Source organism: Ostrea edulis, chromosome 5, assembly GCF_947568905.1.
Source record: "Ostrea edulis chromosome 5, xbOstEdul1.1, whole genome shotgun sequence".
NCBI lineage: Eukaryota > Metazoa > Mollusca > Bivalvia > Ostreida > Ostreidae > Ostrea > Ostrea edulis.
In genome coordinates, this window is record NC_079168.1 from 53,236,726 (window position 1) to 53,256,409 (window position 19,684).

General features: G+C 34.9%; 1 protein-coding gene across 3 annotated transcripts in view; it reads left to right on the forward strand.

Annotated features, from left to right (window-relative positions):
- Positions 1-19,684, forward strand: part of LOC125649700 (alpha-(1,6)-fucosyltransferase-like) — a 33,662-nt gene that overhangs the window by 1,512 nt on the left and 12,466 nt on the right. Inside the window, exons 2-7 of one of the 3 annotated variants that reach the window (XM_048877407.2) lie at positions 1,445-1,573; positions 5,161-5,380; positions 9,945-10,108; positions 10,553-10,724; positions 14,681-14,795; positions 15,755-15,992. In XM_048877407.2, the coding sequence (XP_048733364.1) occupies positions 5,187-5,380; positions 9,945-10,108; positions 10,553-10,724; positions 14,681-14,795; positions 15,755-15,992 (883 nt within the window). In that variant the 5' untranslated portion in view covers positions 1,445-1,573; positions 5,161-5,186. Of the gene's footprint in view, positions 1-1,444; positions 1,574-3,670; positions 3,732-5,160; positions 5,381-9,944; positions 10,109-10,552; positions 10,725-14,680; positions 14,796-15,754; positions 15,993-19,684 lie in introns of those variants that run through there. The other 2 variants (XM_048877409.2, XM_048877408.2) reach the window with 2 other exon arrangements.

Sequence of the window (19,684 nt, forward strand, 5' to 3'; positions counted from 1 at the left end):
AGACCAACAAGCTACTTCTACACACACCTAACTATAATCCGAGATTTTTATATTGTGACGTGTGGGGGAGAGTCAGAGCAGACTCCATATTGAAAAGTGGGAATTCAGTGACACCAGCTGGTGTCATTGCTTTACCTACCTCTTACAACTTTATTTCGCAGATCTATCTTCCAAGACGTGAGGATTCAGTTATCGGAAAGATTATTCTACAAATAGATCATGATTAATACGATATGCTATGGTCGTTTAAACGGCTTTAACATCGACTAATGAAGCATCACTTGAATTAGGTCACCGTCTCGCCATTCGATCTCTTTGCTCAAGACGTCAGCACATAAACACACAAAACTCCATCGTTTAAATGCTACTAACAACCAGAAATATCCAGCATCCAGAGCACAACATACCTCATATCAATATCAAAGTGGATATAGAGTTCCCTTGAGAATTTATATCACTATACCCATCAACACTATCCCTTATGTTCTCTAGCCAACCACCCCACTGACCACAGTACCTGCCATTGCTCTCTGGCCAACCACACAACTTCTCACCAGTGCCATGTAGTACACCAGTTTGTGCTGACCCCATGACCCCAATCTCTATATTTTTTATTCATGGCAACCCGCAACCCCTCCCCCTTCCAAGATGCATCAAATGACCAGGTTTGATAGGCCTAGTGTGAAAGATATGACCCAGAGACAAAAAGCCAACAGACAGATAAACTTAGTCATTTGATGCATGTTGGGGGGGGGGGGGGGGTGCCATGAATTAAAAATGGTTTATGGTGGCCTCCTTTTGGAATTATATGGCTATACATACTCAAATCATTATCTTTCACACTGTGAGGCCTAGGACTATCAAGCCTTGTCATCAGATGCATCTTGGGGGAACTATGTGTCATGACTTCAAGGTCACTGTGAACTCCTTTTGGAATTTTATTGCTATACAGTCATCCAGATTATATCAGACCTAAGACCATCAGACTTGGTTAGTTAATGCATATTGTTGGGAAGATGTGTCATAACCCAAAAATAGGTCACTGTGTCCTCATTTTGAAATTGGGAGGGACAGTATTACGGCTTGCGACTTCAAGCATACAGACAGAGATTTGCATGTAGTTGTAGACGGGTGTATCATGTACCTAAGGGGTGCACTTTATTTGAAATGCTAAAACTTTTTCAATCATATGCTGTACATACACAATTTGTACCACAGAATCAAACCTTCCTGATAGTGTCTCGGTGGATTTAGTGTAAATGTTTGGTCTTTCCTATATTTTTAATAGCACTGCTATTTTGTTCTTTATCTAGTTTCAATTGATGGGAGATTTCACATCACATGACCAGAGAGATGATTAAATGAATAAGCATGAATATGGTGGAAAAGTGATTAATGGTTCATATGATTCAGTACTCTTTGCTTGTGCAATTTCATAATTCAGGTGATTTGACTACAATTTACCTGGTGACGTCTCTTCCTGAGTGAAAAATTCTCGAATGGGACGTGAAATAACATACAAACGAACTAGCCAAATGCAAAGATCAAAAATCAAAGAAAGCTTGTGATACATGTATGTAATGAGAAATAAAGATGCATAAAAGAATCATGTCCCTTAAAGCTGACATGAATTAATAAATATAGTATAATTCTATATGTCCGCCATATTTCTTTGCTAATCCGCCATATTAGTTGAATATTCTATTGTTATATGTATCAGGGTTCGCATCTTATATAAGGGGACGAGTTTTGCTATGCTTCACTTCACATCAGTGTCTTTGATTTACCAGTGCGGGTAGCTTCGACATGTAACACGTACATCTCGGATACTAATTTATAGATCATCAAGAAGAAATGAAATCACGTTTTGGAACACCACGCAGTGCTCAAAATTACAATAAAAATATCGTACAGTAGTAAATCATTATAAAAGCTTTGGATAAATAAATATAGAATGCCTTTTCTTTACGTGAATGTGCGTACATTTGCAGTAATTATGTCAAAACTATACAAAAACGCGCAGAAATATTTCATCTATTATCTATTGATAAAATGGAATAAGCAAAAGGGTATAAAATCTATACCATTCACACTTACTTCAAGCAAAATGCAAATACATAAATGCCACTGTACTTATAAACATGATATGGTCATGTATGCTCGGCATGAAAAAGCATCGAATGCGGACGACTATTTACCTGGGTCTACTCGTAATATCTGTAAAGGACCGCAGATGTACGTGTAGACTTGTCGAAAATACTCTAAGTAGTAGTAAAACTCCCTTTATTTGCATAATCCATGAAACAAAACGATAAAACTCCATTTGTATTCCACCAGTAAATACCATTACCCATTGTACAGACTGCGACACACTTAGCCCATGCCGATCAGCTATCTTCAATCAGGGGAAGTATCAGAGTATAATATTTACCCGGTATTGTGCATGAATCCTTATACCGTATGATTACTGGTCAGAGTATTGCAGATTTATAAATCAGGAAATCATTTAGGTACATAAATTGTTTATGCATAGATAATTTGCATATACAACACTGTACGAGTGTATGGGATGAGAGAGTGAGAGAGGATTCAACCGATGATCTTGTAATAATCGCGCTCTTATTAAGACATTATGACCCTCTGCTGGTGGACTGTTAGTCCCCGAGGGTCTCTACAGCCCAGTAGCTAAGTACTTCGTTACTAGCTTGAAAATACGGATGTATATTTAATTGCTGTTACAAAATTTAGAAATTCATTTCCAAATTAAGGATTATCTCCCTCACGCATAGCTCTTATCCTTAGACGAATTTGACTCCACTTTTTTGGCACACAGTTTTTCCCTAAAACAGCTCTAAAACTTCATTGTTATTTCGGATTTCAAACATTTCGGTTGAGCATCACTGAAGAGACATTATTTGTCGAAATGCGCATCTGATGCATCAAAATTAGTACCGTATAGGTTTTACATGATATCGTTAATTCAATAAAAGAGAACAGTAACTCAATATTGCTCTCATTAATTGATAATACAGATCTATTTGATTCATTCAAAGCACGCAATAATTAAAACTTAAAATAATGTTATTTTCAATTACTTCATTTTATGCTAATTTGGCGCTCAATAGATCTTATATATCTATGCCATTTTGCGTTATTGCATTCTGCATTGAACTCGACGCAAATTTTACTAATGCAATATGTAAAAATTTAGTTTATCATATTATGCGTCGTTATCAAGCACATAGAATCAAGGGGAGGGGACAAAAGTGTCTGTCCCCCACCTTTAATAACGATATCCATTTTTTTGTAATGCAAATAAAAGATATCTTCGGTGACACCCCCCCCCCCCCCAAATTGAACCCAGCTTGAAAGTTGTGATATAATAGTAGAAGACACACACCACCACCAATTAAGAAAATGAAGATATTATGAGGTGCTAAGGAATGGTAAACCAAAATCACAAAACAAAATGCATAAAGACCAAGATATTTTCGAGCGTAGGAAACTTCATTCACGAATACATAAATACATGTATTCAGAAAAATCGCATACATGCATTGCAGGACTATAGCATATGTGTGTTTTAATGTTTCTGTAACATGCCATAATGATTAATTTCAGGCTTACCTAAGTGTAATTTATTCATAAATATTTTCATTTCGTAGATCTGGCGCAGTGGATATATACTGAAAATAGACATACCACTCTACGTCGAAATTTCAAATTCAAATGTATGCAATAAGATGTTAGTATTCATAAATCAGTAAAATTCGTGTTGAGGTTTTATTTAATATGATATAATGTCAATATATTATAATGCATAAGTAGGATTTGCAAAAGGCAAAAGTATAAACCTTTTCTTTTTTCATTATTAGTATCAATATCTATATGATCACGAAAACACATTATATAATTTATATCCGGATTCATATACTGATTTAGATATCAATAAAAACAAAGTTGCATAGTTTGGGGGAGGGGGTTCTAATGAGTCTGATGAAATTAAAAGAAGGAACCCCACATTTGCATTCAAACTAGATGTGCTTCAAAATGAATTCATTTCTGCTCTGACTGAAAGCATGATTCTAAATTCGGGAACGAATCTTGCATACAAAATAATTAATAGGGGAATACATATATTCGAGCTCCTTTGGAATGTAATGAAATATGGATATGCACCTTTCTTTCAACACGAATTGATATGTTGTTTCAGGCACGTATACAGGGGGTTGGGGTGACGTATTGTAAAGGTCGAACGAGATACAAATGGAGTTTATCATTTTGTTTCGCGGATTTATCATAATAAAGAGAATCTAATATTTTCGGTAAGTGCACATCTCCGATACCTGTTGAATAGTCATCCGTATTTGATACGGTTTTTTTGGGCAGCGAATATGTCATGTGCATTACATATTATGCATATGGCATGCACTTGTATTGTGCAAGAATTGATATAAATAATATATTTTATGCTCTTTGCTTATTCCATTCTATCAGTATGTAATTGGCAAATGATTTCTCCGCATTTATTTCATAAGAGACTGCAAATACTTGCATGCACTTGCAAGTATGCAAGAAAAGCTTTTTTTGCATTTTTGTCTAAATTATCTAAATTTTCAAAATGTTGCATTGGTATACAATAAATATTTTGTAATTTTGAGCAAAAATGCGATTTTATTTTTTTCTCATTCCCTATATATTACTATCGGAGATGTGCACAGGTCAAGTCCACCTAGAAAAATCACTCAGGTGTGACAATCACATTTGGGGTATATACGGGTAGAGTAAATTAGGCTACCTGAGAGAAATATGGCGGATAAGATGAGAAAGGTGTACATATTTATTAATTCATGTCAGCTTAAAATTGTCCCGGAACTTTGGATTATATTTAGGGGCCAAATTAGATCCTTATCATATGTAATTCTTAACTCTCAGAGTTAGTATTCTTTTGATTAGAAACACCTTATATTGGAGTGTATATCTAATAAATGTTTATGACAGATGTGGAATTCTAACAAATGCATTTTGGTGTATATAATATTACATTCTCACGAGCCTTGATAAAGATGAAATTTGTCCAACAATGATATAAAGTGTATTTTTCTGTTACCATAGTTACTATTTAAATTGTATAAGTACATATTGTAGTACATTTCCTAGGTAATGCAGACACAAACTTTGGATAGATGATGAAGTCTTGGAAGGTGATAGTTGCTCTCTTGGCATTATGGCTGCTTATTATGATCTACATGTCCAACACAGTATTTCAACCCTCTGATGGCAATGTTGCATTAGAGAGAGAGCTCAAACAAACTCTTAGAGAACTAGACAAGCTGAAAGCCCAGAATGGAGAATTCCAGAAATTGGCAAGTGAAATCAGGTGTGTATTTATTTTATGTTATTTTGATGTATATGCAAAGTTTAAGATCAATAAAAGTAAATTTTAGAATTTTGGTGCACTAAAGTACATGTGAACACTGTTTTTAAAGCTCAACCAAGTCAAAGTCTCCAAGGAGATTTGTAGCCAAAGTTTGTGTGTGTTGTTGTCTGTTTGGTGTTCATTATAGCTTCTTTACATTTGTTCAGTATCCGATGCATAAGGCCCCTTCAGTCTGGTTTTAAACATTTTGTAATTTTAACTTTATTTGACCCAGATTTTTCCTCCATCCATTAGTCTTTCAGTTGATCTGCATTTGAAATGATAACATGGTGATTTACATAAATTGTTTAACATAGTAAATGATATAATGAGTTGATTTTAAATTACAAATCAATGAAATAGGGTATTAATTGCTTATATGAAGATTTGTGATTCAGTTATCCGGATGCTTTATCTGGACAATTTTCCTTAGAAGCAAAGTATTTATTTTAATGAGGTCCCAGTGTATATAGTTGTCCAACTGCAGATCTTTGCATGTTGATGGGCCACTTATATCCATGTATTATTGTTCCAAACTTTCTGCATATGTCGCAGCACTGTATGAGCAGAGTGCCTCAGGTTAGCAGTATGGCACATGGGCCTCTTGTGTTTGATTAGAACGATAATAATCCAAAAAACTTGGTGCAATGTGAAAACGATTATGAATAAGAACGAGAGTATTCAGAGAGCATTTTGGTCCATATGGGCCTTTACTTGACTGATTGGACAGTTGCTGATCTTCAGCACTGTAATGCTAGATATGGTCTCATCATGGTGTAGATCTATCTTCTTACCTGTGACACATGGCATCTAAATATACTTATGAACTATAAAACATCCCCTGAAAACATGCTTTGTACCTTTTCCTGATAAAATTAATTAATGAATATAGCTCAAGGCTTGTATGCATGTGATATGGTACAGATACAGAGGCTTTATTTAGTATCAAACATACACAAACAGCACAACATCAGCTCTGAGGAGCTTGTATTCTAACAGAACAATACACAAAAATTAAACAGAACAACAAATACATATAAATATTATGTATCACAGGCATGCAACAAAAGAAGACTGCACACAAAAGCAAAATACAGCACAAATAGGTTAAAAACAGAGGGTAAAACATGGTGATACATGTTTGATACAATATGTTGCTGTGTTCCTCTAGTCATTTGCTAGAATAATGTCGCATTTTGTTGGAGCGAATTGAAATAGCACTCAATATATTTCATCACCTAGGACATGCACAGTAGACATTATAAACGTATGGAAATACCTAATGTGTCCTTTTTTTTATTAGATTTTAAAAAGTGCAGGCCTGCAGTAATATCGATCTGATTAAATTCATATGCTGTTGATGAAAAGGTCAATAGATACATGTTTGTTATTATGATACATTGATATATAAAGAGATGGCAGAGATTTTACTAAGATTAGCATTAAAGAAAATCCAGCAGTAAGATATTGATGCATTCTGCTGCAGACAAAAAAATTAAGAAAGTTTAAGAATTGAACATGTATATCTGATTTAAGTGCAGTTGATTTAATATATGTAGATAGATAGATGAATAGACAGATGAGTAAATGAATGAATAAATACTGATAACAAAAGCTAAATGTAGTTAGTTGAAAAGAATTGGTGGTAGTGCAAAAAACTTAGCACAATTTATTATACATAAATTTGTGTAGTAACTAAGAATGAAATCATGACCAATTTAATTATTTGCATGAATTTGTACAAAGGTATACATTATAAAGCAACCTGTAAAAACAAATCCTTGGACCTTGACCCTAGACAATTGGCCTCGGGTGATATTCATGAAATTTATTAGCATTATGAATGAGCATCTAATAATTCAACAATGAGAATATGAAGCTTCAACAGAAATTGCATACTTTGACCTTGAAATTGTTCAGATAATCTTTTCTTGTTATTTGAATGACCTTGGATAGGATCAGTACATAACCATAGGACATAGTCAACTTATTTTTGTCAAAGAAACTTTCTATAACTTTTCTTCTCGTGCAATTCACGCATATCGTATATTTGATTTTCCCAAATGACCTTACCCAAATGACCTTGGTCTGAGGTCATGACTTTATATTATGTTATGAGAACCTTTTGTGTCAAATATGAGCATCTTACTTTACTCTGCTGTAAAGATACTTTTTCTTAAAGTGACTTTGACATTGACTCAGTGACCTTGGGAAACAATCAGGACACATATCCATTAGCATGTTCATGTAAATAAATAAAATAAATAAATGTTTATTTGGTATATACATACATACAAACATACATACATAAATACCAAGGATAACCCATGAAAGCTCGAAAGCTTATTTCCAATGGGGTCCTTTTGATGCATGGATGTTTGCGCTAGGGGGTCATTTATGTGGGAGGAAACCGGAGTACCCGGAGGAAACCCACGTGTCCGAGCGGGCGACCGCCATACCCTCTCACATACAACCACTGCCGATCACGGGGATCGAACTCGGGTCGCAGCAGTGAGAGCGCTACCTCTGCGCTACCCGGACACCCTAACATCTGCATCCAATGTGACTGTCTCAAAATTTTTTGTTCCAAATATACAAACTAAGCATAAATTACTTATGTCTAACCAAATGATCTTGACATTGTTCAAATGACCTTTGGCTAGGATCAGAACACGTCATTATGTCATAGACAATATCTTATCAATCCTCTTATCCCTCTATGTTGAAAACATATGGAAGTTAATGACATAATGTACAGAAAAAATCATTTGAAAATAAATTTTAAAATAACCAAAACTCACAAAATTAAAAAAATTGATATGAATATAGTAAATGCACTGGTTTACATGTATTCAACATTTCTACAAAATTTAAGGGAAAATAAAGCAGGCATGTCCATAAAACTCTCTGGATTTACCTTTGATTATCATCTTTGATTAAGATGATATGGCCAAATATGACCAAAACCTGTCCAATTCATAGCTTGACAATTCTTTGACCTAAAATCATCAAGCTCCATCCCTTTATACATCTAGGTTAGAATGTGTGTTGCACCTTACATCAAGGTCAATGTGACCTTTAATAAAGATGATAGGCCATATATGTCATAACCTGTAGAATTGGGTCACTCCTAGAATCAACAAACATCATCATTTAGTGCATCTGTAGAGAAATTTTTAAGTTACAGTTTAAAATCAGGTCATTAAAACTTTAAAAAAAAAGTTACCAATCATTTTAAGGGAGGTAATCCCTGCAAATGTGATTACTTCAAGAAATGGATTCGATCGTATTTGTGTGGGCACCGGAATTCGGATCCACAAAATTAACGCTGTGATTCACATAAAATATAGCTATATAACAAGTACATGTAATATGAATAACTGTTTTGTTTCCAACAATTATGACATATGCAATAGTGTATTACAAAACTGTATAGACTTAACAAGCACAGAGTAAAATTCCATTTGCCCCATGGGAGTAATGATCTAAGCCACAGTGTTTCAAGAGTTCCAATGGACATGCTTAGGTCATTTTGATAAGAGCCAAAATTGCATCTGTGCAGTTCAAGATTTCATTTGTCCCATGATAGTGATGATCTAAGTGGTAGTGTTTCAAGAAGTTCAGTTGGACATGCAAAGATAATTTTTATATGGGCCAAATTGCCTCTGTCAAATTAAAGATTAATTGATAAGTATAATGTAAGAAGGCTGTGCATATTTTTCAATCTTTTATGTATGGGGCATTTCTTTGTACAACCCCAAATTGTCCAGTAATTCATACCATGTGAAAGAAATTATCTGAATACATGTAATGAAATGAAATACCATATGTTTTTAAATATCATTTCTGTAGTTATTTGAACAATTCAAGAGATATATTGACAAGTCGATTGTTGCACCAAGGTTGACAATGATTTTGTCTCCTGCACACTTATCTGTTTATTATGATAAATAAACATCTGACAGGGGTATTATGTGCTGTGGAGGTGCACTTCATTTTTCTTTGTCTAAATGTGTTAAGAGCCAAATAATGGGACTTGGTTTGAATCAGGCGAGGTATATTTGGTGTATTCCCAGCAATCACGATCTATACATCTTTATTAAATGATCATTACAAGTCTTGCTGACCATGATTCTTTAGAATAAATTTGCAGCACTATTCATTTGGTACCATCCTTTCCATAGACAGTTATTCATTACAGACCTCAATGTGGTCAGCCAAAGGCAAATGAAAATAGAAAATGGTGCCCAGCTTTCAATGTAGGTCAGATGTGTATATAAACTTGCCTGTGACAATGAGTAAAGTGCTTCAAGGATTCAGAATGTACCTGTGAAAATTATGCATTTGATAGTTGAAGTCCAAAAAAAAAAATCCAATGAAATATTATTGATTCTTGGTCATCTAGCATGGTCAGCTGGTAACCCTAAACAGAATATTTTTTTGGCATAAAGTATTCATTGGAATTTATCTTGACACCATCCTTTGAAATTTTGTGCAATTCAATAGAATATTGTCTACTTCACAGGGAATTGTCCAAGGGTAGCAAACTACCATCAGGGAGGGTTGCATCTGACAGCAAGAAGGTCAGAGAACTCCAAGCAAAACTGGACAAGATGTCTGAGCAGTTACAGAACCAGGAGAAAATTGGGCAGTTGGAGAAACCCCGGGAGACTGGTGTCTCAGTGCCAGGTGTGTGGATAACTACTAGTGTAGACAGAGGGTTGTGATTTTTGATGTGTGGTACCACCATGAAATTATTAACAATTTTCGTAATGAACATAAAATGACAATTATGAATATATTGAGATTTGAAGATGGTTCTACATATTTTTTTTTTTATCTTTTGTATGAGTATGGAATAAGTACAAGAAATGTTATAGCTAGTTTACAGTAAAGCAAATCAAATAAAGTAGCAATAGTTTACATTGCTGGGACTTCAGTCTTTTGGTTGTAAAAAATGAACTGTAGAGCCATACTCCTAAAGATGATGGGAATTTTTTTTTATAAAAAGAGCTGATATGCTACAGTAATGAATAAAGGCATCATTTCTTGTGAAATTGGAGTATGCAATGAAAAACCATTTTGGGATAAGATATTTAGAAATCTGGCGTTAATGTTTGTACTGTTGATTAGGTGAACCGACAAAGGAGCATGAAGTAGCCAGACGTAGAGTGGAGAATACTGCGACAGAATTCTGGTACTACATGAGGCATCAGCTGCTTACACTGAAGAATGAGGCAGAGGGCAGTCCAAACCTTGTCAGCCATATTGACAAAATGATTGAGACCTCCCATGGATACCAAAGGTACACAAGATCTATGCTGCAAAATGCTTCAATTATGTCTCCCCTCTTCCAGGGGGAGACATATTGTTTTTGTACTTTCTGTCCGTTCATCCATCTGTTTGTCACAAAATCTTGTGAACGCTTCTCCTCTTATGTGGCTTATCAGATAGACTTGAAACTTTGTACAATGCTTCATTGCCATTTGTAGATGTGCATATTGTTGGGACGGGAGGATCCAATTATTATCCTAAAAGTTATAGTGGATCTAAGAGGGTTGGAGGATGTAAATTAGCTTGTGAACACTTCTCCTCATATATAGCTTATCTGATAAATTTGAAACTTTGTACAATGCTTCATTGCCATTTTTAGATGTGCATATTGTCGAGACAGGAGGATCCAATTATTTTCCTAAAAGTTATAGTGGATCTAAGAGGGGTGGAGGATGTAAAATAGCTTGTGAACACTTTTCCTCCTATATAGTTTATCTTGTAGACTTGAAACTTTGTACAATGCTTCATTGCCATTTGTAGATGTGCATATTGTTAGGACAGAAGGATCCAATTATTTTCCTAAAAGTTATAGTGGATCTAAGAGGTGTAGAGGATGTTAAAATAGCTTGTGAACGCTTCTCCTATATGGCTTATCAGATAGACCTAAAACTTTTACAATACTTCAATGACATTTGCAGATGTGCATATTATAGGGACAGGAGGATCCAATTGTATTCCTAAAAGTTATAGTGGATCTGAGGGGTGGAAGGCGTAAAATAGTTTGTGAACACTTCTCCTATGTGGCTTATCAAATTTCATAATGTCTATGTTCCTACTCATGCTTTCTCCTCCATACCATGCAGTACATTAAGGGGAGGAGGTTTCATTTGGAGCACTTCCAATTTGGGGAGCTGGGGAGACATTTGTTTTTCTTAAAAACAATCTCTAGTTCAATGATGTATTTACAAAATTTTATTAACACACTGTAAATTGACTTTTGAACCATAAAATCAAAATTATTTGTTTTCAAAAAGAAAATACTTTTCAGAAGGAAATGTATGCTGGGAAGAAAGCCCTGTTATAATCAGGATAAAATAAAATTTATAGAAAGTCTGACAAACCAATACAATATAAGCTTTTATTTTCTAACATGATAATCTTTTAATAAAGGGAGTTATATATGCTGACATGTGAGTGCTAAAAACTACAAAGAAAGAAATGAAATTCATTTGGTGTTGCACAAAGGCAATTCATACATCAACTGTAAATAAGTTGTATCTGTTTATGTTGATACCTAATGGTAGAGGCTGAACAACCAGTGCCCTTCATTCCAGGAGTAGATCAGACTCGTAAAATATAATCACTTTGTTTGAGATACAGAATTTTCAGGTAAAGAGTCTCGTAAGACTAGTGTTTCATATCTAAAAGACATTTTCTCATAAGATGAAGTTCAAACTTTTGCATGAATTGTGGTTCTATTTCTAAAATTCACTAAATCTGCCAGACATCTGGTGAAAAGTTATGGATAATTTTAAAATATCCCATGTCCAAATTTTGCATTTCAACAAAGTGCCACACAAGAGGACAAAAAGTTAAATTTAAGCTATCGAAAACCGTGATTATGTTTATTTAGGACCCATTTGCACAAAATTTAGTTGATAATGTAAAAGTTAATGGTATGATAACTATCAGTTAAATTTGATAATAATTATTTTACCTGGACTAATTTTTCACTTTATAATTAATGTAGATCATTAGAAATGCATAACTCCACTTCTGTAGCTCCATGGTCGTAATTTTGGAACATCAGAACTTGTATAAAGTACCTCCAGACCTATTTACTACCACAACTGCTTTTTAGCCAAGTTGCATAGCAAATCTCGGGCTTTTAAATTGGTGAAGGATGGGTGTCCAGGTGGAGGGGGGGTGGGGGGGGGGGGGGGGGGGGGTGGCGTCCACAATTAGCTTTCCCGGTCTCTAACTTTCATACTTTTTGGTGCATCTTTGTGAGACTTACATAACATGATCACATCCAAAAGAGGAAGGTTCCTTTTTATTTTGAGGTCAAAGGTCAAGGTCACTTTGTCACTAAATGCCATAGATTTGAGCTTGTCCGGTCTCTAACTTTCATACTACTAGGGGCATCTTTCTGAAACTTGCATATCATGATCACATCTAAAAAAGGAAGGTTTCTATTTATTTTGAGGTCAAAAGGACAAAGGTCAAGGTCTCTTTGTCACTAAATGCCATAGATTTGAGCTTGTCCAGTCTCTAACTTTCATACTACTCTGTGTGTCTTTGTCAGACTTGCATATTTTGATCACATCCAAAAGAGGAAGGTTCCTATTTATTTTGAGATCAAAAGGTCAAAGGTCAAGGTCTCTTTTTCACTATATACTGTAGATTTGAGCTTGCCTCCAACTTTTATACATGTACTTGCTGGTGCATGTTTATCAGGCTTCAAATCCTGATGACATTCAAGATTCATGTTGCTTTTGAAATCCAAAGGTCAAGGTCATTATCTCACTAAATACCTATTGCGGCCATTCAAAGCTTTATACTTATAAACTATATTAAATACGTGCACATTTTTACTTTGTGAATGCAAGCGTGCATAATTTTATCGATCACTCATGCCTTGACCATATTTACACAGATGTTCAGAACTTTGAAACAGGTGTAATCGAAACATACTGGTCTGACCATAATGTTATATGGATGAAGATATAATGTAAATAAATTATAACATTAACTTGTATTTCATTTTATGCATAAACACATCCACAATTCAATATACAGATCCTTTGTAAACTATGCAATTAATACAATCATATATATTGTCCACAGAGGTTTGTTATAACTCATTATTTTACTTTAAAGTAAGTATTTTCCCTTCTTTTAAATGTTCTGTGTAACTTACTATTCATTTTTACTAAAACAGTGTTCACCTTCACATTCACAAATTCGGGTCATTCCAATGAACACATTCCAAACTGCAACTCGGCCGTACGCATCTTTGATGCGTTTTAGCAATTTTTTTTTTTACTTTACTCCGAACAGCTTCTACTTGCTGGCCTCTGATTCCAAATGTTTTGATTGTTTTGCCTTCAGACAGCCATCTTGACCTACTGATGAGGTCTTTGTCTCACTGGCCTGATTTCCCAGTATTTACGACTGGGAGGCTACCGGTACTGAATTGCACAGCTAAGATTTATATAAAATCATCACAAAATGACTAATATCTGGTAAACCCATGCTTTAGTCCACAAAACGAATTCCAGGTCATGTGATGATTGCGGTAATTCCCTCCTTGATTTTAAACAATGAAAAGGTCAATAGGAGGAGTTTCCGATGAATTAGAATGACCTTTCCCTCTGCTCACATCAATAATAAATACTGTATAGCGGGTTAATTCTGCGGGTCTAAAATTTGACGGTTTGCTGATCGAAAGGTATGCTAATAATTTTAGCGGAATAAAATTTGGCGGACAGGGAAGATTTGTCTCTCTTTCAAATACTGAAGTTGCAATTGGGTGCATATTTGGCAAGTGAAATTTTGGCAGAAAGCTATTTAACCGCTAAAATAAGCCAAAATTATTACTCCGCGGAAAAAACCCGCTATACGGTATACTAAAAGCTTAGAATAGTGTAAATTATCAGTATCTTTACTTGACTGCTGTGTTCTTGACTTCAGTATGACAATCAAAATTCAAAAATAGCTTTATTTAGCACTTGCTTATGTATTGGTGTCAAATAGTCCTGATCTCGGGGTACTGGAATCTTGCTGAGTTTGACTATGATACACTTTATATAAAACTTTTGTGCAGCCGAGTTCTTGAAATTTCAAATTATGATTCTTTCAATGGAATCAATATTTTATTACATTCATTTTCACAGGCAAAGAAATTGAAAAGATGGGATTAAAATTAAAGATATTAGATCTGAAAAGACTGGTGTTTACTGGGAAAAAATTGTATTTTGTTTTCAGAACTCTAGCTTCTAATTTTTTGGAACTGGAGTCAGTTAATGGAATGGAAAAGTGGAGGAAGAAGGAATCCCAGAAACTTCAAGATCTTGTTCAGAGGAGGTTCCACTACCTTCAGGTATAATTGTTTCTCACTCAGAGGAGGTTCCACTACCTTCAGGTATAAATTCAGGGTTGTTAAAAGGTCTTAATTTCAAGGACCTGGGCCTTTCCAATTGGGAAAAATAGCAACACTTACTTAAAATTGGGAAAAATATTTCATACAAAAAAGTAAGGAGAAAACCAAACCAGAGTGTATTAAGGTATAATTGGACTCTTTTTGACTTTGAATTTGGTCAAAGCTTACCTCATTCGAATAAACAGAGGTCCAAAAAATTAGGTTTACTTATTTACTTAACAATTTTGAAGCAAAAATTGTAATTTGTGGGCATGTGAAGAAGATATATAAACAATAAGGCTACCTTGCTTCGATTGGTTTTCATTGTTTGGGAATTTCAAAGCAAAAATTGGGAAAAATACCTGCTTTTTAGCATTGGGAATGGGGCCTAATTTCGGCCCCCTACAGACCCTTAAAAAATCCCTGAATGTTTCTCACTCAGAGGAGGTTCCACTACCTTCAGGTAAAATTATTTCTCATTCAGAGGAGGTTCCACTACTTTCAGGTATAATTGTTTCTCACTCAGAGGAGGTTCCATTACCTTCAGGTATAAATTGTTTCTTGTTCAGAGGAGGTTCCACTACTTTCAGGTATAATTTGTTTCTCATGCAGAGGAGGTTTCACTACCTTCAGGTATAAATTGTTTCTTGTTCAGAGGAGGTTCCACTACCTTCAGGTATAAATTGTTTCATTTTTGATCACTTTTCGCTTACTTAACTGCTCATGAAGATTTGGAAGTGTGTGCATGAATGACATTGTTGCCCAGCTTCTCATTTCAATAAACAATAGTTTAAAAATGCTTATTGTTTGTCTTCATTTGCTGAAGAATATCATTATGGAAAAACTGCTAGACCTAATAGAGGTCCATTGAAATGGTATTTCATTTTATTCAGTATTGGTATAAAAACTTTTTTTGGCAGAATCCTGAGGACTGCAGTAAAGCTAAAAAGATAGTGTGTAATCTCAGTAAAGGATGTGGTTATGGCTGCCAGCTTCACCATGTGGTGTACTGTATGATGGTGGGTTATGCCACTGGACGGACTTTGATCCTGGAGTCTCAGGGGTGGCGGTATGCAGCGGCTGGCTGGGAATCTGTATTCCAACCACTCAGCAACACCTGTACCAAGAAAGATGGCTCCAGCTCAGAACACTGGAAAGGTGGGTTACATCCATTAAATAGAAATGTAAATATAATCTGTAAGTGTAAAGACTACTTGAGGTATCCTCATTGTGGTGTGCTGGGAAGCCAGGATTGAATTTTGCATACTATGATAAACAGTTGCAATGTTTTTGTCCCTTATGACTGTTGACTGTACTTATGACATGCTTTTGATGTTGACTGTACTTATGACATGCTTTTGGTGTTGACTGTACTAATGACATGCTTTTGATGTTGACTGTACTTATGACATGCTTTTGGTGTTGACTGTACTTATGACATACTTTTGGTGTTGACTGTACTAATGACATACTTTTGGTGTTGACTGTACCTATGACATGCTTTTGGTGTTGACTGTACTAATGACATACTTTTGGTGTTGACTGTACTTATGACATGCTTTTGATGTTGACTGTACTAATGACATGCTTTTGATGTTGACTACTTATGACATACTTTTGGTGTTGACTGTACTAATGACATACTTTTGGTGTTGACTGTACTAATGACATACTTTTGGTGTTGACTGTACCTATGACATGCTTTTGGTGTTGACTGTACTAATGACATACTTTTGGTGTTGACTGTACTTATGACATACTTTTGGTGTTGACTGTACTAATGACATACTTTTGGTGTTGACTGTACTAATGACATACTTTTGGTGTTGACTGTACTAATGTCATGCTTTTGGTGTTGAGTGTACTTATGACATACTTTTGATGTTGACTGTACTTATGACATACTTTTGGTGTTGACTGTACTAATGACATACTTTTGGTGTTGACTGTACTAATGATATACTTTTGATGTTGACTGTACTTATGACATACTTTTGGTGTTGACTGTACTAATGATATACTTTTGGTGTTGAGTGTACTAATGACATGCTTTTGGTGTTGACTGTACTAATGACATGCTTTTGATGTTGACTGTATTTATGACATGCATTTGGTGTTGACTGTACTTATGACATACTTTTGGTGTTGACTGTACTTATGACATACTTTTGGTGTTGACTGTACTAATGATATACTTTTGGTGTTGACTGTACTAATGTCATGCTTTTGGTGTTGAGTGTACTTATGACATACTTTTGGTGTTGACTGTACTAATGATATACTTTTGGTGTTGACTGTACTAATGTCATGCTTTTGATGTTGACTTTACTTATGACATGCTTTTGGTGTTGAGTGTACTTATGATATGCTTTTGATGTTGACTGTACTTATGATATACTTTTGGTGTTGACTGTACTAATGTCATGCTTTTGGTGTTGAGTGTACTTATGACATACTTTTGGTGTTGACTGTACTTATGACATACTTTTGGTGTTGACTGTACTTATGACATACTTTTGGTGTTGACTGTACTAATGTCATGCTTTTGATGTTGACTGTACTTATGATATGCTTTTGATGTTGACTGTATTTATGACATGCATTTGGTGTTGACTGTACTTATGACATGCATTTGATGTAGGTATATCCTTTACTTATGACACGCTTTTGATGTTGACTTTACTTATGACATGCTTTTGGTGTTGACTGTACTTATGACATGATTTTGGTGTTGACTGTACTTATGACATGATTTTGGTGTTGACTGTACTTATGACATACTTTTGGTGTTGACTGTACTAATGACATACTTTTGGTGTTGACTGTACTAATGACATACTTTTGGTGTTGACTGTACTAATGTCATGCTTTTGGTGTTGAGTGTACTTATGACATACTTTTGGTGTTGACTGTACTAATGATATACTTTTGGTGTTGAGTGTACTAATGACATGCTTTTGGTGTTGACTGTACTAATGACATGCTTTTGATGTTGACTGTATTTATGACATGCATTTGGTGTTGACTGTACTTATGACATACTTTTGGTGTTGACTGTACTTATGACATACTTTTGGTGTTGACTGTACTAATGATATACTTTTGGTGTTGACTGTACTAATGTCATGCTTTTGGTGTTGAGTGTACTTATGACATACTTTTGGTGTTGACTGTACTAATGATATACTTTTGGTGTTGACTGTACTAATGTCATGCTTTTGATGTTGACTTTACTTATGACATGCTTTTGGTGTTGAGTGTACTTATGATATGCTTTTGATGTTGACTGTACTTATGATATACTTTTGGTGTTGACTGTACTAATGTCATGCTTTTGGTGTTGAGTGTACTTATGACATACTTTTGGTGTTGACTGTACTTATGACATACTTTTGGTGTTGACTGTACTTATGACATACTTTTGGTGTTGACTGTACTAATGTCATGCTTTTGATGTTGACTGTACTTATGATATGCTTTTGATGTTGACTGTATTTATGACATGCATTTGGTGTTGACTGTACTTATGACATGCATTTGATGTAGGTATATCCTTTACTTATGACACGCTTTTGATGTTGACTTTACTTATGACATGCTTTTGGTGTTGACTGTACTTATGACATGATTTTGGTGTTGACTGTACTTATGACATGATTTTGGTGTTGACTGTACTAATGACATGATTTTGGTGTTGACTGTACTAATGACATACTTTTGGTGTTGACTGTACTAATGACATACTTTTGGTGTTGACTGTACTTATGACATGCTTTTGATGTTGACTGTACTAATGTCATGCTTTTGGTGTTGACTGTACTAATGACATGCTTTTGATGTTGACTACTTATGACATACTTTTGGTGTTGACTGTACTAATGACATACTTTTGACTGTTGACTGTACTTATGACATGCTTTTGATGTTGACTGTACTTATGACATGCTTTTGGTGTTGACTGTACTAATGACATGCTTTTGATGTTGACTGTACTTATGACATGCTTTTGGTGTTGACTGTACTTATGACATACTTTTGGTGTTGACTGTACTAATGACATACTTTTGGTGTTGACTGTACCTATGACATGCTTTTGGTGTTGACTGTACTAATGACATACTTTTGGTGTTGACTGTACTTATGACATGCTTTTGATGTTGACTCTACTAATGTCATGCTTTTGGTGTTGACTGTACTAATGACATGCTTTTGATGTTGACTACTTATGACATACTTTTGGTGTTGACTGTACTAATGACATACTTTTGGTGTTGACTGTACTAATGACATACTTTTGGTGTTGACTGTACCTATGACATGCTTTTGGTGTTGACTGTACTAATGACATACTTTTGGTGTTGACTGTACTTATGACATACTTTTGGTGTTGACTGTACTAATGACATACTTTTGGTGTTGACTGTACTAATGATATACTTTTGATGTTGACTGTACTTATGACATACTTTTGGTGTTGACTGTACTAATGATATACTTTTGGTGTTGAGTGTACTAATGACATGCTTTTGGTGTTGACTGTACTAATGACATGCTTTTGATGTTGACTGTATTTATGACATGCATTTGGTGTTGACTGTACTTATGACATACTTTTGGTGTTGACTGTACTTATGACATACTTTTGGTGTTGACTGTACTAATGATATACTTTTGGTGTTGACTGTACTAATGTCATGCTTTTGGTGTTGAGTGTACTTATGACATACTTTTGGTGTTGACTGTACTAATGATATACTTTTGGTGTTGACTGTACTAATGTCATGCTTTTGATGTTGACTTTACTTATGACATGCTTTTGGTGTTGAGTGTACTTATGATATGCTTTTGAT